Below are 27,400 nucleotides of genomic sequence, written 5' to 3'. Positions count from 1 at the left end.
GTGCTAGAGATGGGGTCACAGTGCTAGAGATGGGGTTCACAGTGTTAGAGATTGGGGTCACAGTGTTAGAGATGGGGGTCACAGTGTTAGAGATGGGGGAGTCACAGTGTTAGAGATGGGGGTCACAGTGTTAGAGATGGGGGTCACAGTGCTAGAGATGGGGGTCACAGAGTTAGAGATGGGGGTCACAGTGCTAGAGATGGGGGTCACAGTGCTAGAGATGGGGGTCAGTGTTAGAGATGGGTCTCACAGTGTTAGAGATGGGGGTCAGAGTGTTAGAGATGGGGGTCACAGCGTTAGAGATGGGGGGGTCACAGTGTTAGAGATGGGGGTCACAGTGTTAGAGATGGGTCACAGTGTTAGAGATGGGGGTCACAGTGTTAGAGATGGGGTCACAGTGTTAGAGATGGGGGTCACAGTGCTAGAGATGGGGGTCACAGTGTTAGAGATGGGGGGGTCACAGTGTTGGAGATGGGGGTCACAGTGTTAGAGATGGGGGTCACAGTGCTAGAGATGGGGGTCACAGTGTTAGAGATGGGGGGGTCACAGTGTTGGAGATGGGGGTCACATTGTTAGAGATGGGGGGGTCACAGTGTTAGAGATGGGGGTCACAGTGCTAGAGATGGGGGTCGCAGTGCTAGAGATGGGGGTCACAGTGCTAGAGATGGGGGTCACAGCGTTAGAGATGGGGGTCACAGTGCTAGAGATGGGGGTCACAGTGTTAGAGATGGGGGGGTCACAGCGCTAGAGATGGGGGTCACAGTGTTAGAGATGGGTCTAACAGTGTTAGAGATGGGGGTCACAGTGTTGGAGATGGGGGGTCACAGTGTTAGAGATGGGGGTCACAGTGTTGGAGATGGGGGTCACAGTGTTAGAGATGGGTCTAACAGTGTTAGAGATGGGGGTCACAGTGTTAGAGATGGGGGGTCACAGTGTTAGAGATGGGGGTCACAGTGTTGGAGATGGGGGTCACAGTGTTAGAGATGGGGGTCACAGTGCTAGAGATGGGGGTCACAGTGTTAGAGATGGGGGTCACAGTGTTAGAGATGGGGGTCACAGTGTTAGAGATGGGGGGTCACATGTGCTAGAGATGGGGGTCACAGTGTTAGAGATGGGGGTCACAGTGCTAGAGATGGGGGTCACAGTGTTAGAGATGGGGGTCACAGTGTTAGAGATGGGGGTCACAGCGCTAGAGATGGGGGTCACAGTGCTAGAGATGGGGATCACTGCGCTAGAGATGGGGGTCACAGTGCTAGAGATGGGGGTCACAGTGTTAGAGATTGGGGTCACAGTGTTAGAGATGGGGGTCACAGTGTTAGAGATGGGGGTCACAGTGCTAGAGATGGGGGTCACAGAGTTAGAGATGGGGGTCACAGTGCTAGAGATGGGGGTCACAGAGCTAGAGATGGGGGTCAGTGTTAGAGATGGGGGTCACAGTGCTAGAGATGGGGGTCACAGTGTTAGAGATGGGGGGTCACATGTGCTAGAGATGGGGGTCACAGTGTTAGAGATGGGGGTCACAGTGCTAGAGATGGGGGTCACAGTGTTAGAGATGGGGGTCACAGTGTTAGAGATGGGGATCACAGCGCTAGAGATGGGGGTCACAGTGCTAGAGATGGGGGGGGTCACAGCGCTAGAGATGGGGGTCACAGTGTTAGAGATGGGGTCACAGTGCTAGAGATGGGGTCACAGTGCTAGAGATGGGGTTCACAGTGTTAGAGATTGGGGTCACAGTGTTAGAGATGGGGGTCACAGTGTTAGAGATGGGGGAGTCACAGTGTTAGAGATGGGGGTCACAGTGTTAGAGATGGGGGTCACAGTGTTAGAGATTGGGGTCACAGTGTTAGAGATGGGGGTCACAGTGTTAGAGATGGGGGTCACAGTGCTAGAGATGGGGGTCACAGAGTTAGAGATGGGGGTCACAGTGCTAGAGATGGGGGTCACAGTGCTAGAGATGGGGGTCAGTGTTAGACATGGGTCTCACAGTGTTAGAGATGGGGATCAGAGTGTTAGAGATGGGGGTCACAGCGTTAGAGATGGGGGGGTCACAGTGTTAGAGATGGGGGTCACAGTGTTAGAGATGGGTCACAGTGTTAGAGATGGGGGTCACAGTGTTAGAGATGGGGGTCACAGTGTTAGAGATGGGGGTCACAGTGTTAGAGATGGGGGTCACAGTGTTAGAGATGGGGGTCACAGTGCTAGAGATGGGGGTCACAGTGTTAGAGATGGGGGTCACAGTGTTAGAGATGGGGGTCACAGTGCTAGAGATGGGGGTCACAGAGTTAGAGATGGGGGTCACAGTGCTAGAGATGGGGGTCACAGTGCTAGAGATGGGGGTCAGTGTTAGAGATGGGGGTCACAGTGCTAGAGATGGGTCTCACAGTGTTAGAGATGGGGGTCACAGTGTTAGAGATGGGTCACAGTGTTAGAGATGGGGGTCACAGTGTTAGAGATGGGGGTCACAGTGTTAGAGATGGGGGTCACAGTGTTAGAGATGGGGGTCACAGTGTTAGAGATGGGGGTCACAGTGCTAGAGATGGGGGTCACAGTGTTAGAGATGGGGGTCACAGTGTTAGAGATGGGGGGTCACAGTGTTAGAGATGGGGGTCACAGTGTTGGAGATGGGGGTCACAGTGTTAGAGATGGGGGTCACAGTGCTAGAGATGGGGGTCACAGTGTTAGAGATGGGGGTCACAGTGTTAGAGATGGGGGTCACAGTGTTAGAGATGGGGGGTCACATGTGCTAGAGATGGGGGTCACAGTGTTAGAGATGGGGGTCACAGTGCTAGAGATGGGGGTCACAGTGTTAGAGATGGGGGTCACAGTGTTAGAGATGGGGATCACAGCGCTAGAGATGGGGGTCACAGTGCTAGAGATGGGGGGGGTCACAGCGCTAGAGATGGGGGTCACAGTGTTAGAGATGGGGTCACAGTGCTAGAGATGGGGTTCACAGTGTTAGAGATTGGGGTCACAGTGTTAGAGATGGGGGTCACAGTGTTAGAGATGGGGGTCACAGTGTTAGAGATGGGGGTCACAGTGTTAGAGATGGGGGTCACAGTGTTAGAGATTGGGGTCACAGTGCTAGAGATGGGGGTCACAAAGCTAGAGATGGGGGTCACAGTGCTAGAGATGGGGGTCACAAAGCTAGAGATGGGGGTCACAGTGCTAGAGATGGGGGTCACAGTGCTAGAGATGGGGGTCACAGTGCTAGAGATGGGGGGTCACAGTGTCAGAGATGGGGGTCACAGTGTTGGAGATGGGGGTCACAGTGTTAGAGATGGGGGTCACAGTGCTAGAGATGGGGGTCACAGTGTTAGAGATGGGGGTCACAGTGTTAGAGATGGGGGGTCACATGTGCTAGAGATGGGGGTCACAGCGCTAGAGATGGGGGTCACAGCATTAGAGATGGGGGTCACAGCGCTAGAGATGGGGGTCACAGTGCTAGAGATGGGGGTCACAGTGCTAGAGATGGGGGTCACAGTGTTAGAGATGGGGGTCACAGTGTTAGAGATGGGGGGTCACATGTGCTAGAGATGGGGGTCACAGCGCTAGAGATGGGGGGGTCACAGTACTAGAGATGGGGGTCACAGCGTTAGAGATGGGGGGGGGGTCACAGTGTTAGAGATGGGGGTCACAGTGTTAGAGATGGGGGGTCACATGTGCTAGAGATGGGGGTCACAGCGCTAGAGATGGGGGTCACAGCATTAGAGATGGGGGTCACAGCGCTAGAGATGGGGGTCACAGTGCTAGAGATGGGGGTCACAGTGCTAGAGATGGGGGTCACAGTGTTAGAGATGGGGGTCACAGTGTTAGAGATGGGGGGTCACATGTGCTAGAGATGGGGGTCACAGCGCTAGAGATGGGGGGGTCACAGTACTAGAGATGGGGGTCACAGCGTTAGAGATGGGGGGGGGGGTCACAGTGTTAGAGATGGGGGTCACAGCGCTAGAGATGGAGGTCACAGCGCTAGAGATGGGGGTCACAGTGCTAGAGATGGGGGTCACAGTGCTAGAGATGGGGGGGTCACAGCGCTAGAGATTGGGGGGTCACAGCGCTAGAGATTGGGGGGGGGCACAGCGCTAGAGATGGGGGGGTCACAGTGCTAGAGATGGGGGTCACAGCGCTAGAGATGGGGGTCGCAGTGTTAGAGATGGGGGGGGGGTCACAGCGCTAGAGATGGGGGTCACAGCGTTAGAGATGGGGGTCACAGCGTTAGAGATGGGGGTCACAGTGCTAGAGATGGGGGTCACAGTGTTAGAGATGGGGGTCACAGTGTTAGAGATGGGGGTCACAGTGCTAGAGATGGGGGTCACAGCACTAGAGATGGGGGTCACAGTGCTAGAGATTGGGGGGTCACAGTACTAGAGATGGGGGGGTCACAGTGCTAGAGATGGGGGTCACAGCGCTAGAGATGGGGGTCACAGTGTTAGAGATGGGGGTCACAGTGTTAGAGATCGGGGTCACAGTGCTAGAGATGGGGGTCACAGTGCTAGAGATGGGGGTCACAGTGCTAGAGATGGGGGGGTCATAGTGCTAGAGATGGGGGGGTCACAGCGCTAGAGATGGGGGGGTCACAGTGCTAGAGATGGGGGTCACAGTGTTAGAGATGGGGGTCACAGTGCTAGAGATGGGGGTCACAGTGCTAGAGATGGGGGTCACAGTGCTAGAGATGGGGGGCGGTCACAGCGCTAGAGATGGGGGTCACAGTGCTAGAGATGGGGGTCACAGTGCTAGAGATGGGGGGGGGGCGGTCACAGCGCTAGAGATAGCTGCTGCACCAGAAAGCAGTGCACCACCTTGCAGCTCCACCTCCCCGCGTCGGACTTCGCCTCTGAGCGCCTCCTCCGCGTGCTCCAGCTCCTCCCGGGAGGGTCCGTGCCTGGAGCCCCGAGCCTGCTGCTCCACCTCGAGCAGCTGACTCACGGCCGCCTCCACGTGAACCAGCTGCTCGCGTTTGAGCCTCTCGCTCTGTGGAGGGCACGGTGGGGGGTGGAGGGTCTCTGTGTGGTGGTGAGTCTGTCTGTGGGTCTCTGTGTGGTGGTGAGTCTATGTGTCTCTGTGTGGTGGTGAGTCTGTCTGTGGGTCTCTGTGTGGTGGTCGTGAGTCTGTGGGTCTCTGTGTGGTGGTGGTGGTGGTGAGTCTATGGGTCTCTGTGTGGTGGTGGTGAGTCTGTGGGTCTCTGTGTGGTGGTGAGTCTATGGGTCTCTGTGTGGTGGTGAGTCTGTGGGTCTCTGTGTGGTGGTGAGTCTATGGGTCTCTGTGTGGTGATGAGTCTATGGGTCACTGTGTGGTGGTGAGTCTATGGGTCTCTGTGTGGTGGTGGTGAGTCTATGGGTCTCTGTGTGGTGGTGATGAGTCTATGGGTCTCTGTGTGGTGGTGAGTCTGTGGGTCTCTGTGTGGTGAAGTGGTGAGTTTGTGGGTCTCTGTATGGTGGTGATGAATCTATGGGTCTCTGTGTGGTGGTGGTGAGTCTATGGGTCTCTGTGTGGTGGTGGTGGTGGTGAGTCTGTGGGTCTCTGTGTGGTGGTGGTGAGTCTATGGGTCTCTGTGTGGTGGTGGTGGTGGTGAGTCTATGGGTCTCTGTGTGGTGGTGGTGAGAATATGGGTCTCTGTGTGGTGGTGGTGATTCTGTGGGTCTCTGTGTGGTGGTGGTGGTGAGTCTGTGGGTCTCTGTGTGGTGGTGGTGAGTCTATGGGTCTCTGTGTGGTGGTGGTGAGTCTATGGGTCTCTGTGTGGTGGTGGTGAGTCTATGGGTCTCTGTGTGGTGGTGAGTCTATGGGTCTCTGTGTGTGTGATGAGTCTATGGGTCTCTGTGTGGTGATGAGTCTATGGGTCTCTGTGTGGTGATGAGTCTATGGGTCTCTGTGTGGTGGTGAGTCTATGGGTCTCTGTGTGTGTGATGAGTCTATGGGTCTCTGTGGTGATGAGTCTATGGGTCTCTGTGTGGTAGTGAGTCTGTGGGTCTCTGTGTGTGGTGGTGAGTCTATGGGTCTCTGTGTGGTGGTGAGTCTGTGGGTCTCTGTGTGATGATGAGTCCATGGGTCTCTGTGTGGTGGTGAGTCTATGGGTCTCTGTGTGGTGGTGAGTCTGTGGGTCTCTGTGTGGTGGTGAGTCTATGGGTCTCTGTGTGGAGGTGAGTCTATGGGTTTCTGTGTGGTGATGAGTCTATGGGTCTCCGTGTGTGTGATGAGTCTATGGGTCTATGTGTGGTGGTGAGTCTATGGGTCTCTGTGTGGTGGTGATGAGTCTATAGGTCTCTGTGTGGTGGTGAGTCTATGGGTCTCTGTGTGGTGGTGAGTCTATGGGTCTCTGTGTGATGATGAGTCTATGGGTCTCTGTGTGGTGGTGAGTCTATGGGTCTCTCTGTGTGGTGGTGAGTCTATGGGTCTCTGTGTGGTGGTGATGAGTCTATGGGTCTCTGTGTGGTGATGAGTCTATGGGTCTCTGTGTGGTGGTGAGTCTATGGGTCTCTGTGTGATGATGAGTCTATGGGTCTCTGTGTGGTGGTGAGTCTATGGGTCTCTCTGTGTGGTGGTGAGTCTATGGGTCTCTGTGTGTAATGATGAGTCTATGGGTCTCTGTGTGGTGGTGAGTCTATGGGTCTCTGTGTGTGATGAGTCTATGAGTCTCTGTGTGGTGGTGATGAGTCTATGGGTCTCTGTGTGGTGGTGAGGACTGTACCAGCTGCTGCTGTCTGTGTGATGTCTCCTCAAGCAACGAAATTTCTGCGACCAGCTCGCTTATTGCAGCCTCCTTGTCACGGAGTCTGCGCTGGGCACACAGAGACCCATAGACTCATCACCACACAGAGACCCATAGACTCATCATCACACAGAGACCCATAGACTCATCATCACACAGAGACCCATAGACTCATCATCACATAGAGACCCATAGACTCATCACCACACAGAGACCCATAGACTCATCATCACATAGAGACCCATAGACTCATCATCACACAGAGACCCATAGACTCACCATCACACAGAGACCCATAGACTCATCATCACATAGAGACCCATAGACTCATCATCACACAGAGACCCATAGACTCACGACCAAACAGAGACCCATAGACTCACCACCACACAGAGACCCATAGACTCATCACCACACAGAGACCCATAGACTCATCACCACACAGAGACCCATAGACTCATCATCACACAGAGACCCATAGACTCACCATCACACAGAGACCCATAGACTCACCACCACACAGAGACCGAGAGACTCACCACTACACAGAGACCCATAGACTCATCACCACACAGAGACCCATAGACTCACCACCACACAGAGACCCATAGACTCATCACACACACAGAGACCCATAGACTCACCACCACACAGAGACCCATAGAATCATCAACACCACACAGAGACCCACAGACTCACCACCACACAGAGACCCATAGACTCACCAACACACAGAGACCCATAGACTCATCATCACATAGAGACCCATAGACTCATCATCACAGAGAGACCCATAGACTCACCACCACACAGAGACCCATAGACTCACCACCACACAGAGACCCATAGAATCATCACCACACAGAGACCCATAGACTCATCATCACATAGAGACCCATAGACTCACCACCACACAGAGACCCATAGACTCACCACCACACAGAGACCCATAGACTCATCATCACATAAAGATCCATAGACTCACCACCACACAGAGACCCATAGACTCACCATCACACACAGAGACCATTAGACTCACCACCACACAGAGACCCATAGACTCACCACCACACAGAGACCCATAGACTCATCACCACACCGAGACCCATAGACTCTTAACCACATAGAGACCCATAGACTCATCATCACATAGAGACCCATAGACTCACCACCACACAGAGACCCATAGACTCACCACCACACAGAGACCCATAGACTCATCATCACATAGAGACCCATAGACTCACCACCACACAGAGACCCACAGACTCATCATCACATAGAGACCAATAGACTCACCACCACACAGAGACCCATAGACTCACCACCACACAGAGACCCATAGACTCACCACCACACAGAGACCCATAGACTCACCACCACACAGAGACCCATAGACTCATCACCACACAGAGACCCATAGACTCACCACCACACAGAGACCCATAGACTCATCATCACATAGAGACCCATAGACTCACCACCACATAGAGACCCATAGACTCATCATCACACAGAGACCCATAGACTCATCATCACACAGAGACGCATAGACTCATCACCACACAGAGACCCATAGACTCACCACCACACAGAAACCCATAGACTCATCACCACACAGAGACCCATAGACTCACGACCACACAGAGACCCATTGACTCACCACCACACAGAGACCCATAGACTCACCACCACACAGAGACCCATAGACTCACCACCACACAGAGACCCATAGACTCACCACCACACAGAGACCCATAGACTCACCACCACACAGAGACCCATTGACTCACCACCACACAGAGACCCATTGACTCACCACCACACAGAGAGCCATAGACTCACCACCACACAGAGACCCATAGACTCACCACCACACAGATACCCATAGACTCACCACCACACAGAGACCCATAGACTCACCACCACACAGAGACCCATAGACTCACCACCACACAGAGACCCATTGACTCACTACCACACAGAGACCCATAGACTCACCACCACACAGAGACCCATAGACTCACCACCACACAGAGACCCATAGACACACCACCACACAGCGACCCATAGACTCATCACCACACAGAGACCCATAGACTCATCACCACACAGAGACCCATAGACTCATCACCACCACAGAGACCCATAGACTCACCACCACACAGAGACCCATAGACTCACCATCACACAGAGACCCATAGACTCACCACGACATAGAGACCCATAGACTCATCATCACACAGAAACCCATAGACTCACCACCACACAGAGACCCATAGACTCACCACCACACAGAGACCCATAGACTCACCACCACACAGAGACCCATAGACTCACCACCACACAGAGACCCATTGACTCACCACCACACAGAGACCCATTGACTCACCACCACACAGAGACCCATAGACTCACCACCACACAGAGACCCATAGACTCACCACCACACAGAGACCCATAGACTCACCACCACACAGAGACCCATAGACTCACCACCACACAGAGACCCATAGACTCACCACCACACAGAGACCCATTGACTCACCACCACACAGAGACCCATAGACTCACCACCACACAGAGACCCATAGACTCACCACCACACAGAGACCCATAGACTCATCACCACACAGAGACCCATAGACTCAGCATCACACAGAGACCCATAGACTCACCACCACACAGAGACCCATAGACTCACCACCACTTAGAGACCCATAGACTCACCACCACATAGAGACCCATAGACTCATCACCACACAGAGACCCATAGACTCACCACCACACAGAGACCCATAGACTCACCACCACACAGAGACCCATAGACTCACCACCACACAGAGACCCATAGACTCACCACCACACAGAGACCCATTGACTCACCACCACACAGAGACCCATAGACTCACCACCACACAGAGACCCATAGACTCACCACCACACAGAGACCCATAGACTCACCACCACACAGCGACCCATAGACTCATCACCACACAGAGACCCATAGACTCATCACCACACAGAGACCCATAGACTCATCACCACCACAGAGACCCATAGACTCACCACCACACAGAGACCCATAGACTCACCATCACACAGAGACCCATAGACTCACCACGACATAGAGACCCATAGACTCATCATCACACAGAAACCCATAGACTCACCACCACACAGAGACCCATAGACTCACCACCACACAGAGACCCATAGACTCACCACCACACAGAGATCCATAGACTCACCACCACACAGAGACCCATTGACTCACCACCACACAGAGACCCATTGACTCACCACCACACAGAGACCCATAGACTCACCACCACACAGAGACCCATAGACTCACCACCACACAGAGACCCATAGACTCACCACCACGCAGAGACCCATAGACTCACCACCACACAGAGACCCATAGACTCACCACCACACAGAGACCCATTGACTCACCACCACATAGAGACCCATAGACTCATCACCACACAGAGACCCATAGACTCACCACCACACAGAGAGCCATAGACTCACCACCACACAGAGACCCATAGACTCACCACCACACAGCGACCCATAGACTCATCACCACACAGAGACCCATAGACTCATCACCACACAGAGACCCATAGACTCATCACCACCACAGAGACCCATAGACTCACCACCACACAGAGACCCATAGACTCACCATCACACAGAGACCCATAGACTCACCACAACATAGAGACCCATAGACTCATCATCACACAGAAACCCATAGACTCACCACCACACAGAGACCCATAGACTCACCACCACACAGAGACCCATAGACTCACCACCACACAGAGATCCATAGACTCATCACGCACACAGAGACCCATAGACTCACCACCACACAGAGACCCATTGACTCACCACCACACAGAGACCCATAGACTCACCACCACACAGAGACCCATAGACTCACCACCACACAGAGACCCATAGACTCACCACCACACAGAGACCCATAGACTCACCACCACACAGAGACCCATAGACTCACCACCACACAGAGACCCATAGACTCACCACCACACAGAGACCCATAGACTCACCACCACACAGAGACCCATAGACTCACCACCACACAGAGACCCATAGACTCATCACCACACAGAGACCCCTTAGACTCAGCATCACACAGAGACCCATAGACTCACCACCACACAGAGACCCATAGACTCACCACCACTTAGAGACCCATAGACTCACCACCACATAGAGACCCATAGACTCATCACCACACAGAGACCCATAGACTCACCACCACACAGAGAGCCATAGACTCACCACCACACAGAGACCCATAGACTCACCACAACACAGAGACCCAGCCAATGCAGCCTTGTCTCCCGGAGGAGCTCACCGATGGGACTTTGCCCAGATCTTTCGAGAATTTGTGAGCTCCTCACAAAATCCAGCCTGGTTAAACCCAGGATGGATCGTAGGCAGGCCAGCCTAAATGTTTCTAACTGGCAAAGATGTTCCATTAGGGGGGTCCACGTTTCGCAAGCGTAGAGAAGGGAGGGAATGACTGTGGCTGAGAAGACCTGAAGGTTAGTGCAGAGCGACAGACCAGGTAGCTTCCACACAGCGTTACGCAACCGATGAAAAGATATTGCCGCTCGACTGATTCGGAGTGAGACCTCTGCTGTTAAACTGAGCCGGTCATAAGCACACTGCCCAGGTATGGGAAATTCTCCACTCTGGCCACAACTGCCCCATCACCGATTGGGAGTTGTGGGGGTGGAGTACCCGATGGTACAAAATACCCAGGCAGGTGCTTAGTTTTGGTGGGGCTGATGGTAAGGCCCCATCTCTTAGTGGCACGCTCCAGTCTCAGCAGCAACGTCTCGAACTCCTCCTCTAAATGAGCAGCTATTACCAAATCATCGGCATACATAACGTGGTTGAGCAATAGGGAGCCATCCCTTGACCGCACCCGGGCATCGATCAGCCTCCCATTATATCTGTACCAAATGGAAATTCCACCGGTACAGCTATTGAAGACTTCACGAACTACGCGGTCAAAATAGATGTTAAATAATGTGGGAGCCAGAGGACATCCCTGCCGCACCCCAAGGTGTACAGGGAATGGCTCTGACTCCCGGCCACGTAGTTTTACCCGGGCCCGCACATCATCATGAAGGTCCTTAATGATCGTGAGCAGAGGGTCAGGTACTCCAAAAGCACGAAGAACGACCCAGAGCCCAGGCCTACTGATGGTATCATAGGCCTTGACCAGGTCAATAAAGCAGAGATGGAGGTCTTGTTGGAATTCCCTACACCTCTGCTGTAGCAGACGGACAGAAAATATGGCATCTGTGCAGGACCGCCCTTTCCTGAAACCACATTGGGGCTCCGCAAGCTTCACCCACCCACTCATCCAGTCACTCACTCACTCACCCACTCACCCACCCACCCACTCACCCACCCACCCACCCACTCATCCACCCACCCACCCACTCACCCACTCACTCACCCACCCACTCACTCACTCAATCACCCACTCACTCACTCCCCTACTCACCCACTCACCCACTCACCCACTCACTCACCCACTCACTCACTCACCCACCCACTCACCCACTCACTCCTGTACTCACCCACTCACCCACTCACTCCCCTACTCACCCACTCACCCACTCACTCACTCACCCACTCACTCACTCACCCACTCACCCACTCACTCACTCACTCACCCACTCACCCACCCACCCGCCCACTCACCCACCCACCCACTCACTCACTCACTCACCCACCCACTCACTCACTCACTCACCCACTCACTCACTCACTCACTCACCCACTCACTCACTCACTCACCCACCAACCCACCCACCCACCCAATCACTCACTCACTCACCCACTCACTCACCCACTCACCCACTCACTCACCCAACCACTCACTCACTCACCCACCCACTTACTCACTCACCCACATACCCACCCGCTCACTCACTCACCCACTCACTCACTCAATCACCCACTCACTCACTAATTCAAACACCCACTCACCCACCTACTCACTCACTCACCCACCCGCCCACTCACCAAACCACTCACCCACCCACCCATTCACTCACCCACCCCCCTCACTCACTCACTCACCCACTCACTCACCCACCCACTCACTCACCCACCCACTCACTCACCCACCCACTCCCTCACTCACCCACCCACTCCCTCACTCACTCACCCACTCACCCTCTCACCCACCCACTCACTCACTCACCCACTCACTCACTCAAACACCCACTCACGCACCCACTTACTCACTCACCCACCCACCAGCCCACTCACCCACCCACTCACTCACCCACCCACTCACTCACCCACTCACCCACCCACCCACTCACTCACCTGTACTCAAGCAACACTTCGTCAGCGGTCCGTGGGGCTGCCGCAGATTTCTTTGTCCCAGATTTACCTCCACCACTTCCACCTCCTCCACCTCCTCCACCTCCTCCGATCTTCTTCAACTTCTTACCCTGCATCTTCTCCACCGCCCGGGACTCGTGGGCGAAGACAGATCTGTGGGGGTACCAGCGGAATTAGCCTGACTCGATGAGCTCCCAGTGATTAACACTGAACACTGTGGGAGTCTCAGTGATTAACACTGAACCCTATGGGAGTCTCAGTGATTAACACTGAATCCTATGGGAGTCTCAGTGATTAACACTGAACCCTATGGGAGTCTCAGTGATAAACACTGAACCCTGTGGGAGTCTCAGTGATTAACACTGAACCCTGTGGGAGTCTCAGTGATTAACACTGAACCCTGTGGGAGTCCCAGTGATTAACAATGAACCCTATGGGAGTCTCAGTGATTAACACTGAACCCTGTGGGAGTCTCAGTGATTAACACTGAACCCTGTGGGAGTCTCAGTGATTAACACTGGACCATATGGGAGTCTCAGTGATTAACACTGAACCCTGTGGGAGTCTTAGTGATTAACACTGAACCCTGTGGGAGTCACAGTGATTAACACTGAACACTGTGGGAGTCTCAGTGATTAAAACTGAACCCTATGGGAGTCTCAGTGATAAACACTGAACCCTGTGGGAGTCTCAGTGATTCACACTGAACCCTGTGGGAGTCTCAGTGATTAACACTGAACCCTGTGGGAGTCCCAGTGATTAACAATGAACCCTATGGGAGTCTCAGTGATTAACACTGAACCCTGTGGGAGTCTCAGTGATTAACACTGGACCATATGGGAGTCTCAGTGATTAACACTGAACCCTATGGGAGTCTCAGTGACTAACACTGAACCCTATGGGAGTCTCAGTGACTAACATTGAACCCTGTGGGAGTCTCAGTGATTAACACTGAACCCTGTGGGAGTCTCAGTGATTAACACTGAACCCTATGGGAGTCTCAGTGATTAACACTGAACCCTGTGGGAGTTCCAGTGATTAACACTGGACCCTATGGGAGTCTCAGTGATTAACACTGAACCCTGTGGTAGTCTCAGTGATTAACACTGAACCCTGTGGGAGTCTCAGTGATTAACACTGAACCCTGTGGGAGTCTCAGTGACTAACACTGAACCCTATGGGAGTCTCAGTGACTAACATTGAACCCTGTGGGAGTCTCAGTGATTAACACTGAACCCTGTGGGAGTCTCAGTGATTAACACTGAACCCTGTGGGAGTCACAGTGATTAACACTGAACACTGTGGGAGTCTCAGTGATTAACACTGAATCCTTTGGGAGTCTCAGTGACTAACACTGAACCCTGTGGGAGTATCAGTGACTAACACTGAACCCTGTGGGAGTCTGAGTGATTAACACTGAACCCTATGGGAGTCTCAGTGATTAACAATGAACCCTGTGGGAGTCTCAGTGATTAACACTTAACCCTGTGGGAGTATCAGTGACTAACACTGAACCCTGTGGGAGTCTGAGTGATTAACACTGAACCCTATGGGAGTCTCAGTGATTAACACTGAACCCTATGGGAGTCTCAGTGATTAACACTGGACCCTATGGGAGTCTCAGTGATTAACACTGAACCCTATGGGAGTCTCAGTGATTAACACTGGACCCTATGGGAGTCTCAGTGATTAACACTGGACCCTATGGGAGTCTCAGTGATTAACACTGAACCCTGTGGGAGTCTCAGTGATTAACACTGAACCCTATGGGAGTCTCAGTGATTAACACTGAACCCTGTGGGAGTCTCAGTGATTAACACTGAACCCTGTGGGAGTCTCAGTGATTAACACTGAACCCTGTGGGAGTCTCAGTAATTAGCACTGAACCCTGTGGGTGTCTCAGTGATTAACACTGAACCCTGTGGGAGTCTCAGTGACTAACACTTAACCCTGTGGGAGTCTCAGTGATTAACACTGAACCCTGTGGGAGTCTCACTGATTAACATTGAACCCTATCTGAGTCTCAGTGATTAACACTGAACCCTGTGGGAGTCTCAGTGATAAACACTGAACCCTGTGGGAGTCTCAGTGATTAACACTGAACCCTGTGGGAGTCTCAGTGATTAACACTGAACCCTGTGGGAGTCTCAGTGATTAACACTGAACCCTGTGGGAGTCTCAGTGATTAACACTGAACCCTGTGGGAGTCTCAGAGACGCAGACTCATCACCACATAGAGACCCATAGACTCATCACCACACAGAGACCCATAGACTCATCACCACAGAGAGACCCATAGACTCACCACCACACAGAGACCCACAGACTCACCATCACACAGAGACCCATAGACTCACCACCACACAGAGACCTATAGACTCATCACCACAGAGAGACCCATAGACTCACCACCACACAGAGACCCATAGACTCACCATCACACAGAGACCCATAGACTCACCACCACACAGAGACCTATAGACTCATCACCACAGAGAGACCCATAGACTTACCACCACATAGAGACCCATAGATTAATCACCACACAGAGACACATAGACTTACCACCACACAGAGACCCATAGACTCACCACCACACAGAGACCCATAGACTCACCACCACACAGAGACCCATAGATTAATCACCACACAGAGACACATAGACTCACCACCACACAGAGACCCATAGACTCACCACCACACATAGACCCATAGACTCACCACCACACAGAGACCCATAGACTCACCACCACACAGAGACCCATAGACTCACCACCACACAGAGACCCATAGACTCATCACCACAAAAAGATCCATAGACTCACCACCACACAGAGACCCATAGACTCACCACCACACAGAGACCCATAGACTCATCACCACACAGAGACCCATAGACTCATCATCACACAGAGACCCATAAACTCACCACCACACAGAGACCCACAGACTCACCACCACACAGAGACCCATAGACTCACCACCACACAGAGACCCATAAACTCACCACCACACAGAGACCCACAGACTCACCACCACACATAGACCCATAGACTCACCACCACACATAGACCCATAGACTCACCACCACACAGAGACCCATAGACTCACCACCACACAGAGATCCATAAACTCACACCAGAGCGTCGCGCGGTCTCATAGCAACGGATCGGGGTGACGTCATGTCGCCGTTTGATTTGACGTCATGTGGTCATTGCGTCGCGACGTCATGTCGTTATCATCGCGTGTCGACGTCATATCGTCGCGTGTGGGGAAATCTGGTCACCGTGGTGACGTCACTACGGCGCCTGTGCCAGGCTAGGTGCACGAGGAGGTCACGGGACAGACCCTGCAGGTGCCATGTGTTGTACTGCTGTGCCAGGCTAGGTGCACGAGGTGGTCACGTGGACAGACCCTGCAGGTGCCGTGTGTTGTACTGCTGTGCCAGGCTAGGTGCTGATACACCACCTGTGCCCCCTACTGTGCCCCCTACTGCGTTTTAGCCGCCCGTCGCTCCGCTCGTTGTTGTGAGCGTCGCTCCTCTGCCCTCCGTTGTTGCTGGAGGGCGACTGCCTCCAACTGCCCAGTAGCCTCAAGGTGCACCTAGCCTGGCACTAGCCCAGTAGCGTCCTTCACGAGCCTCCACCTCCACAGAGGGCGATCTTGACACTGCTGGTACCGGTCATCGGCAAGTCCACTCAGCTCCACGTCCTCCTGTACCACATCACTCCGTCTCGAGAATATTCCACTCGCTCACCCATTCGCTCACCCACCCACTCGCTCACCCACTCACTCACCCACCCATTCACTCACTCACCCACCCACCCACTCACCCACTCACTCACCCACTCACTCACTCACCCACCCACTCACTCACCCACTCACTCACTCACCCACTCACCCACCCACTCACCCACTCACTCACCCACCCACTCATCCACTCACTCACCCACTCACCCACTCACTCACTCACCCACTCACCCACTCACTCACTCACCCACTCACTCACCCACCCACTCACTCACTCACCCACCCACTCACCCACTCCCTCACCCACTCACCCACCCATCCACTCACCCACTCACTCACCCACTCACTCACCCACCCACCCACTCACCCACTCACTCATCCACCCACTCACCCACCCAGCAAGAAAATTTGAAAGAATTTTTTTTCTTTTGTGGTCTTCACACCTGATGATGATTGCTTCTTCTGTTGCAGTCGAAACGTCGTCATAATTTTATCGTTTTATAATTTTATTATTTTATTGTTTCCCTTCCACGTGGTGGTGACTTTACCGAAAGAACCAAGAATACTTGACCATTAATTTACTAATAGCAAAAAAAGTTATATATCTGAAAACAAATTAAATACAGTAATAGAAAAGCAATTAAATAATATAAAATGAATTTAATAATAGAAAATAAATTAAATACTATTAAATAAATTCAATAAAATAAATTCAATAATGGAACATTTTTTTTTTATAAAAATGTCTTGCTGTGGTTTTCACACCTGATGATGATTGCTTCTTGTGTTGCAGTCAAAAAGTCGTGATAATTTTATTGTTTTATATTTTATTATTTTATTGTTTCCCTTCTACGTGGTGGTGACTTTACCGAAAGAACCAAGAATAATAATTTTATTGTTTTACAATAATTTTATTGTTTTATATTTTTATTATTTTATTGTTTCCCTTCTACGTGGTGGTGACTTTACCGAAAGAACCAAGAATACCTGACCATTAATTTACTAATAGCAAAAAAATTATATATCTGAAAACAAATTAAATACAGTAATAGAAAAGCAATTAAATAATATAAAAGGAATTTAATAATAGAAAATAAATTAAATACTATTAAATAAATTCAATAAAATAAATTCAATAATGGAACTTTTTTTTTTAAATAAATATTTCTTGCTGTGGTTTTCACACCTGATGATGATTGCTTCTTGTGTTGCAGTCAAAACGTCGTGATAATTTTATTGTTTAATAATTTTATTATTTTATTATTTCCCTTCTACGTGGTGGTGACTTTACCAAAAGAACCAAGAATAATTTTATTGTTTTACAATAATTTAATTGTTTTATATTTTTATTATTTTATTGTTTCCTTTCTACGTGGTGGTGACTTTACCCAAAGAACCAAGAATAATAATTTTATTCTTTTATATTTTTATTATTTTATTGTTTCCCTTCTACGTGGTGGTGACTTTACCGAAAGAACCAAGAATAATAATTTCACAGTTTTACAATAATTTTATTGTTTTATAATTTTATTATTTTATTGTTTCCCTTCTACGTGGTGGTGACTTTACCGAAAGAACCAAGAATACTTGACCATTAATTTACTAATAGCAAAAAAATTATATATCAGAAAACAAATTAAATACAGCAATAGAAAAACAATTAAATAATTTAAAATGAATTTAATAACAGAAAATAAATGTAATAATTGAACATAAATTTAATGATAGAAAATAAATTAAATAATATTATAATATTCTGCTTCTATCTTTTATATATATTAAAAAAAAGTCTCCGTTTGCAAGGGATTTGCCTCCCGGACGGTGGGCTTGACGTCCAAAAAAATTCGCCAGGCAGCACGTCCTAAATCCCGGGGTGAGAATAGGCTATTCCGTTTTCTCATCCCTCAACTTTAAAGTGGTTTAACCCACAAATTTGTGGCATCATTATTATTTTATATTCTTAGTTTTTTTTGGGGGGTAAAGTCACGTTGAAGAGAAACAACAAAATAATAAAATATATATAAAACAATAAAAAAATTCTCACGACGTTTCGACCATAACTCAAACGGTCATCTTCAGGTGTGAAGATGGTGTGAAGATGACCGTTTGAGTTATGGTCGAAACGTCGTGAGAATTTTTTTTATTGTTTTATATATATTTGATTGTTTTGTTGTTTCTCTTCAACGTGGTGACTTTACCGAAAAAACTAAGAATACGAATTACTGCAGTCACGAAAGCTTTAAATCAAAAATTATTATTTTAATTATTTCCTTATTGCGTCACATGGACCGTACCAACTGACAATTGCCTGGGGGGGGTTGGGCGGACGCTACCAAGTGATGCCCGTTCGGTCGACCTCACGGGGGACATTTCATTTTTACGCGTTGAACATGCAATAAATATACAGTTCACGCTGCGGATTTGTATCTTCACAGTCTCATGTCCTCTTCGCCCCCAACGCCAATACGATGCGTCCAGTTTCTACAACAGAGTCCGTAGATAATAATTCTAGATAATACTTTTATACTGCTGAGATACCATTTTTCTTGCACGGCCGTGGGGGGGGTGGGGGTAGTGGCCCTGCCTGCCAACGTGCCACCTCCCCCGGCCGCGGCGATGTAGGCCAGAGACGGGGGCTCGGCACGGGCCTAGGCCTGACCTAGGCCTATGCTAAGTACACACTAACTTGCTTCTTACGCTAACAGCTCAGGTTCATTGTTTACTATTATTAAACACATAAGTTAACACTTATTAAAATAATAATAATGTTTGCGTGTGTACATAATAATAACTCACGTTCATTGATTACTCTTATGAAATCAATACGTTGCCAGATATAATAATAATATGCGTGTGTACATAATAATAACTCACGTTCATTGCTTACCCTTATGAAATCAATACTTTGCCAGATATTGCAATAATAATCTGTGTACATAATAACTCACGTTCATTGATTACCCTTATGAAATCAATACGTTGCCAGATATAATAATCTGTGTACATAATAACTCACGTTCATTGCTTACTCTTATGAAATCAATACGTTGCCAGATATAATAATAATCTGCGTGTGTACATAACTCACGTTCATTGATTACCCTTATGAAATCAATACGTTGCTAGATATAATAATAATCTGCGTGTGTACATAATAACTCACGTTCATTGCATACTCTTATGAAATCAATACGTTGCCAGATATAATAATCTGTGTACATAACTCACGTTCATTGCTTACTCTTATGAAATCAATACGTTGCCAGATATTGCAAAAAATAATCTGTGTGCACAAAATACATTTTTAATTATTAGGTTGATAAATATTGTCTGTGTGTGAGTCCATATGTGTTTGTGTGTGCGAGTCGATATGTCTGTGTGTGTCAGTCCATGGGCGTCTGTGTTAGTCGCTTTGTGTGCGTGGCTCAATGTGAGTCAGTGTAAGTCCATTTCTTTGCGTGTCTGTAGGTCCGTGTGTGAGTGAATGTGTGTGTGTGTGCTTTGTTGACCTGGTCAAGGCCTATGGTACCATCAGTAGGGCCTGGTCTCTGGGTTGTTCTTCGTGCTTTCGGAGTCCCCTCACCCTCTGCTCACGATCATTAAGGACCTTCATGATGGTGAGCGGGCCCGGGTAAAACTACGTGGCCGGGAGTCGGAGCCATTCCCTGTACACCTTGGGGTGTGCGACAGGGATGTCCTCTGGCTCCCACATTATTTAACATACCTTTTGACCACGTGGTTTGTGAAGCCTTCAATGGCTGTACCGGGGGAATCTCCATATGCTACAGATATAATGGGAGGCTGATCGATGCCCGGGTGCGGTCAAGGGATGGCTCCCTATTGCTCAACCACGTTATGTATGCCGATGCTCTGGTGATTGCTGCTCACTCAGAGGAGTTGGAGGCGCTGCTGCTGAACCTGGAGCTTGCCACTAAGAGGTGGGGCCTTACCATCAGCCCCATCAAAACTAAGCACCTGCCTGGGTATTTTGTACCATCGGACAATCCACCCCCACAACTCCCAATCGGTGATGGGGCAGTTGTGGAGAGAGTGGAGAGTTTCCCATACCTGGGCAGTGTGCTCATGACCTGCTCCGGTTTAACAGCAGAGGTCCCACTCCGAATCAGTCGAGCGGCAATATCTTTTCATCGGCTGCGTTACGCTGTGTGGAAGCTACCTTGTCTCTCGCTCCGCATGAAGCCCCAGGTCTTCAGCCACGGTAATTCCCTCCCTTCTCTAGGCTTGCGAAACGTACACCCACCTAATGGAACATCTTTGCCGGTTAGAAACATTTAGGCTGGCCGACTAACGATCCATCCTGGGTTTATCCATATATGTGTGTGTGTGTAGCGTCTAAGTCGATGTGTTTCTATGTGTGTGGGTCGATGTCTGTGTGTAAGTCCACGTGTGTGTGTGTGTCTGCCTTTTTCGCCCGTGCAACGCCGGGTACTTTGTTTCCCTGCTACGTGGTGGCGACGTTACCGAAAGAACCAAGAATATGAATCCCTATTGTTGTTACAGGTGTAGGGGTGCTATGGGGAATAAACACATGGCCACGGGAAGGTGTGGTTCACCCACACCTTGGTGGCTACAACAACGTCCGCTAAGGCTCCAGTGGGTATAAAGTGCGGGGAGCCAGGGTGCTCGGGGGCAGAGTGTTGGGCCCGAGGCTGAAGCAACCAGTGAAGAAGGAAGGCCAGCTAGGTGAGACCCTGGGACTCCTGTGACCGCTGCCCTTTTCAGGGCCGGCACAGCAAGCCGGTGGTGCGGGCCCAGAGCCCCAGAGTCAGAGTCCTTCTAAGGGCCGGTCTGGTCGGCGGGGTGCCGAGATCTGTGCCTAACCAGGGCCGGATCTGATAGCCTCCCTTAGAGCCCTACCAGGAGGAACTGGGAGCCTAGAGCTTAGGCTAGAGAGCCTGGGGTGTGTTCCTGAGTTATACGGGTGGAGGGGCCGCTACCCCTTCTAGTGTAACCCTTGTTAAGGTTTAAATAAATAGTGCTGCTTCTACTCTCCGTGTCCCTCTGTACCCACTACACAGGTGTAGTACCCACTACACAGGTGTAGTGGGTACAGAGGGAGAAGCAATGCTTCGTTGAGGCAACACTGTTTTATTGTAACAACGCCTGCTCGCACAAAGGGGGTAGCTTGCCCAATCGTGATTTGAAGCTCTCGCCACCGCACCAATCCAAGCTCTGTGGCTCTTCCTGTAAAGTAACGTGGGGGGGGAAATCATAGATCACGTGACGTTTCGATCGCAACCACAGCAATCGTCATCAGGTGTGTGACAACCACAGCCATCGTCATCAGGTGTGTGACAACCACAGCAATCGTCATCAGGTGTGTGACAACCACAGCCATCGTCATCAGGTGTGTGACAACCACAGCCATCGTCATCAGGTGTGGCACAACCACAGCCATCGTCATCAGGTGTGGGACAACCACAGCCATCGTCATCAGGTGTGTGACAACCACAGCAATCGTCATCAGGTGTGGGACAACCACAGCAATCGTCATCAGGTGTGTGACAACCACAGCCATCGTCATCAGGTGTGTGACAACCACAGCAATCGTCATCAGGTGTGTGACAACCACAGCCATCGTCATCAGGTGTGTGACAACCACAGCCATCGTCATCAGGTGTGGGACAACCACAGCAATCGTCATCAGGTGTGTGACAACCACAGCCATCGTCATCAGGTGTGTGACAACCACAGCCATCGTCATCAGGTGTGTGACAACCACAGCCATCGTCATCAGGTGTGGGACAACCACAGCCATCGTCATCAGGTGTGGGACAACCACAGCCATCGTCATCAGGTGGGACAACCACAGCAATCGTCATCAGGTGTGTGACAACCACAGCAAAGACAACACTCCTGAAGTAGGCGAGAGATATGCCGTGCCGTGAGGTTATAGAGGTTAGTGTAGTGTATAGTGTAGTGTATAGTGTAGTGTGTAGTGTATAGTGTAGTAGTGTAGTGTATAGTGTAGTGTATAGTGTAGTGTATAGTGTAGTACTGTATAGTGTAGTACTGTATAGTGTAGTGTATAGTGTAGTGTATAGTGTAGTAGTGTATAGTGTCGAGTATAGTAGTGTATAGTGTAGTAGTGTATAGTGTAGTGTATAGTAGTGTATAGTGTAGTAGTGTATAGTGTAGTGTACAGTAGTGTGTATAGTGTAGTGTATAGTGTAGTAGTGTATAGTATAGTGTATAGTGTAGTAGTGTAGAGTGTAGTGTACAGTAGTGTGTATAGTGTAGTGTATAGTAGTGTATTGCGTAGTGTATAGTGTAGTGTATAGTGTAGTAGTGTATAGTGTAGTGTACAGTAGTGTGTATAGTAGTATATAGTGTAGTAGTGTATAGTGTAGTGTACAGTAGTGTGTATAGTAGTGTATAGTGTAGTGTATAGTGTAGTGTATAGTGTAGTAGTGTATAGTGTAGTGTACAGTAGTGTGTATAGTAGTGTATAGTGTAGTGTATAGTGTAGTGTATAGTGTAGTAGTGTGTAGTGTATAGTGTAGTAGTGTATAGTGTAGTAGTGTATAGTGTAGTGTATAGTGTAGTGTATAGTGTAGTGTATAGTGTAGTAGTGTATAGTGTAGTAGTGTATAGCGTAGTAGTGTATAGTGTAGTGTATAGTGTAGTAGTGTATAGTAGTGTATAGTGTAGTGTATAGTGTAGTAGTGTATAGTAGTGTATAGTGTAGTAGTGTATAGTGTATGTATAGTGTAATGTATAGTGTAGTGTATAGTGTAGTGTATAGCATAGTGTATAGTGTAGTAGTGTATAGTAGTGTAGTATAGTAGTGTATAGTGTAGTGTATAGTCTAGTGTATAGTGTAGTAGTGTATAGTGTAGTGTATAGTGTAGTGTATAGTGTAGTAGTGTATAGTGTAGTGTATAGTGTAGTAGTGTATAGTGTAGTAGTGTATAGTGTAGTAGTGTATAGTGTAGTGTATAGTGTAGTGTATAGTGTAGTGTAGTAGTGTATAGTGTAGTAGTGTATAGTGTAGTGTATAGTGTAGTAGTGTATAGTGTAGTAGTGTATAGTGTAGTAGTGTATAGTGTAGTGTACAATAGTGTGTATAGTGTATTGTATAGTGTAGTGTATAGTGTAGTAGTGTATAGTGTAGTAGTGTATAGTAGTGTAGTGTATAGCGTAGTGTATAGTGTAGTGTATAGTGTAGTAGTGTATAGTGTAGTAGTGTATAGTGTAGTAGTGTATAGTAGTGTAGTGTATAGCGTAGTGTATAGTGTAGTAGTGTAGTAGTGTATAGTGTAGTAGTGTATAGTGTGGTAGTGTATAGTGTAGTGTATAGTGTAGTGTATAGTGTAGTAGTGTACAGTAGTGTATAGTGTAGTAGTGTATAGTGTAGTAGTGTATAGTGTAGTAGTGTATAGTGTAGTGTATAGTGTAGTAGTGTACAGTAGTGTAGTGTATAGCGTAGTGTATGCGATGAACGTGGCCCTGTATTGCTGTGTATCAATGCAGGGTCAGCTGATCTAGGGGGCTTGACCAGCGACACGTTTCGCAGCGCTAACCACTGCACCACCGCTCCCCCCCACACACACCCACACCCACAAAGACACGCGCGCCCACCCACTCCCACCCACAGATGACGTCTCACCACACGGTCCGCTCAGCCCTAAATTTAGCTCTCTATCCCCTACCCCCCTCAACCCGGGAGGCACAACAACTTGACCAAATACGGCAGAGAGAGGTGGGGGGAGGGGTAGCGAGGTGATTGTACGTGGCGTGTCACACGCGCGTGTGTGTGTGTGTTAGAATGTGTGTGTGTGTGTTAGAATGTGTGTGTCTGTGTGTGTGTGTGTGTTAGAGTGTGTGTGTGTGTGTGTGTTAGAATGCGTGTGTGTGTGTGTGTTAGAATGTGTGTGTGTGTGTGTTAGAATGTGTGTGTCTGTGTGTGTGTGTTAGAGTGTGTGTGTGTGTGTTAGAATGTGTGTGTCTGTGTGTGTGTGTTAGAGTGTGTGTGTGTGTGTTAGAATGCGTGTGTGTGTGTGTTAGAATGTGTGTGTGTGTGTGTGTTAGAATGTGTGTGTCTGTGTGTGTGTTAGAGTGTGTGTGTCTGTGTGTGTGTTAGAGTGTGTGTGTGTGTGTTAGTGTGTGTGTGTGTTAGAGTGTGTGTGTGTTAGACTGTGTGTTAGACTGTGTGTTAGACTGTGTGTGTGTGTCTGTGTGTGTGTTAGTGTGTGTGTGTGTTAGAGTGTGTGTGTGTGTGTGTTAGAATGTGTGTGTCTGTGTGTGTTAGACTGTGTGTGTCTGTGTGTGTTAGAGTGTGTGTGTCTGTGTGTGTGTGTTAGAGTGTGTGTGTTAGAATGTGTGTGTCTGTGTGTGTTAGACTGTGTGTGTTAGACTGTGTGTGTGTTAGAATGTGTGTGTCTGTGTGTGTGTGTTAGAATGTGTGTGTTAGACTGTGTGTGTGTGTGTTAGAATGTGTATGTGTGTTAGATTGTGCGTGTCTGTGTGTGTGTTAGTGTGTGTGTGTGTGTGTTAGAGTGTGTGTGTCTGTGTGTGTGTGTTAGTGTGTGTCTGTGTGTGTGTGTTAGAGTGTGTGTCTGTGTGTGTGTTAGACTGTGTGTGTGTGTAAGAGTGTGTGTGTGTGTGTGTTAGAGTGTGTGTGTGTTAGAATGTGTGTGTGTTAGAATGTGTGTGTCTGTGTGTGTGTGTTAGAGTGTGTGTGTGTTAGAGTGTGTGTCTGTGTGTGTGTTAGAATGTGTGTGTGTGTGTGTGTTAGACTGTGTGTGTGTTAGAATGTGTGTGTGTGTTAGTGTGTGTGTCTGTGTGTGTGTTAGAGTGTGTGTGTCTGTGTGTGTGTGTTAGAATGTGTGTGTGTTAGAATGTGTGTGTCTGTGTGTGTGTGTGTGTTAGAGTGTGTGTCTGTGTGTGTGTGTGTTAGAATGTGTGTGTGTGTTAGAATGTGTGTCTGTGTGTGTTAGAATGTGTGTGTATGTGTGTGTGTGTTAGAGTGTGTGTGTGTGTTAGAGTGTGTGTGTTAGAGTGTGTGTGTGTTAGAGTGTGTGTGTGTTAGAGTGTGTGTGTGTTAGCATGTGTGTGTCTGTGTGTGTGTGTTAGACTGTGTGTCTGTGTGTGTGTTAGAATGTGTGTGTGTGTTAGAGTGTGTCTGTGTGTGTGTTAGAATGTGTGTTAGAGTGTGTGTGTCTGTATGTGTGTGTTAGAATGCGTGTGTATGTGTGTGTGTTAGAATGTGTGTGTCTGTGTGTGTGTGTTAGAGTGTGTGTCTGTGTATTAGACTGTGTGTGTCTGTGTGTGTGTGTTAGAATCTGTGTGTCTGTGTGTGTCTGTTAGAGTTTATGTCTGTGTGTTAGACTGTGTGTGTGTTAGAGTGTGTGTCTGTGTGTGTTAGAATATGTGTGTCTGTGTGTGTGTTAGAGTGTGTGTGTGTGTGTTAGAATGTGTGTGTCTGTGTGTCTGTGTGTGTGTTAGAATGTGTGTCTGTGTGTGTTAGAGTGTGTGTCTGTATGTGTGTGTTAGAATGTGTGTGTCTGTGTGTGTGTTTTAGAATGTGTGTGTCTGTGTGTTAGACTGTGTGTCTGCGTTAGAATGTGTGTGTGTTAGACTGTGTGTGTGTTAGAATGTGTGTGTGTTAGAGTGTGTGTCTGTGTGTTAGAGTGTGTGTCTGTGTGTCTGACTGGCTCCAGTTTAACAGCAGAGGTCTCACTCCGAATCAGTCGAGCGGCAATATCTTTTCATCGGTTGCGTAACGCTGTGTGGAAGCTACCTGGTCTGTCGCTCCGCACTAAGCTTCAGGTCGTCTCAGCCACGGTCATTCCCTCCCTTCTCTACGCTTGCGAAACGTGGACCCCCCTAATGGAACATCTTCGCCGGTTAGAAACATTTAGGCTGGCCTGCCTACGATGCATCCTGGGTTTAACCAGACTGGATTGTGTGAGGAGCTCACAAATCCTTGAAAGATCTGGGCAAGGTCCCATCGGTGAGCTCCTCCGGCAGGCAAGGCTGCGATGGCTGGTCATGTAGCCCGCATGCCCAGCCACCGCATGCCGAAACGGCTTTTGTTCGGCCGGATTGAGGGGGCTAAGCGGGCGCGGCACGGGCTAGAGAAGAGATGGAGTGATGTGGTACAGGAGGACGTGGAGCTGAGTGGACTTGCCGATGACTGGTACCAGCGGTGTCAAGATCGGCCTCTGTGGAGGAGGCTCGTGAAGGACGCTGCTACTGGGCAGTTGGAGGCAGTCGCCCTCCAACAACAACGGAGGGCGGAGGAGCGACGCTCAGAACAACGAGCGGAGCGCCGGGTGGCTAAAGCACAGCAGGTTGGCACAGTAGGGGGCACAGGTGGTGCATCAGCCAGTCATCTCAGTCAGTCGACTCGTGGCACCTGGGTCTGCCCCGTGACCTCCTGCCAGCGGGCGTTCGACACTTCACGTGGCCTCAGGGTGCACATGGCCTGGCACAAGCGTCGTGGTGACGTCACCGCCACTTAGTGGCGAATGGCGGTTGTTGTTGTTAGACTGTGTGTCTGTGTGTGTGTTA

The 27,400-nt window shown here is 49.5% G+C and overlaps 1 protein-coding gene across 1 annotated transcript in view; it reads right to left on the bottom strand.

Annotated features, from left to right (window-relative positions):
* Nucleotides 1–16,395, bottom strand: part of LOC142907817 (uncharacterized) — a 45,176-nt gene extending 28,781 nt beyond the window's left edge. The window contains exons 1-4 of the mRNA XM_076057631.1: nt 16,226–16,395; nt 13,097–13,267; nt 6,683–6,767; nt 4,797–4,968 (exon numbers count right to left, since the gene is read on the bottom strand). Coding sequence (XP_075913746.1) covers nt 4,797–4,968; nt 6,683–6,767; nt 13,097–13,230 — 391 coding nt within the window. The 5' untranslated portion in view covers nt 13,231–13,267; nt 16,226–16,395. The remainder of the gene's footprint in view (nt 1–4,796; nt 4,969–6,682; nt 6,768–13,096; nt 13,268–16,225) is intronic.
* Between the last annotated feature and the right edge of the window lie 11,005 nt (nt 16,396–27,400).

Source organism: Petromyzon marinus, chromosome 83, assembly GCF_048934315.1.
Source record: "Petromyzon marinus isolate PM22_M1 ecotype Great Lakes invasive population chromosome 83, UKy_Petmar_22M1.pri1.0, whole genome shotgun sequence".
NCBI classification, from domain to species: domain Eukaryota; kingdom Metazoa; phylum Chordata; class Hyperoartia; order Petromyzontiformes; family Petromyzontidae; genus Petromyzon; species Petromyzon marinus.
The sequence above is the reverse complement of the archived record's forward strand: the minus strand, read 5'-3'. Positions and strand labels throughout refer to the sequence as shown.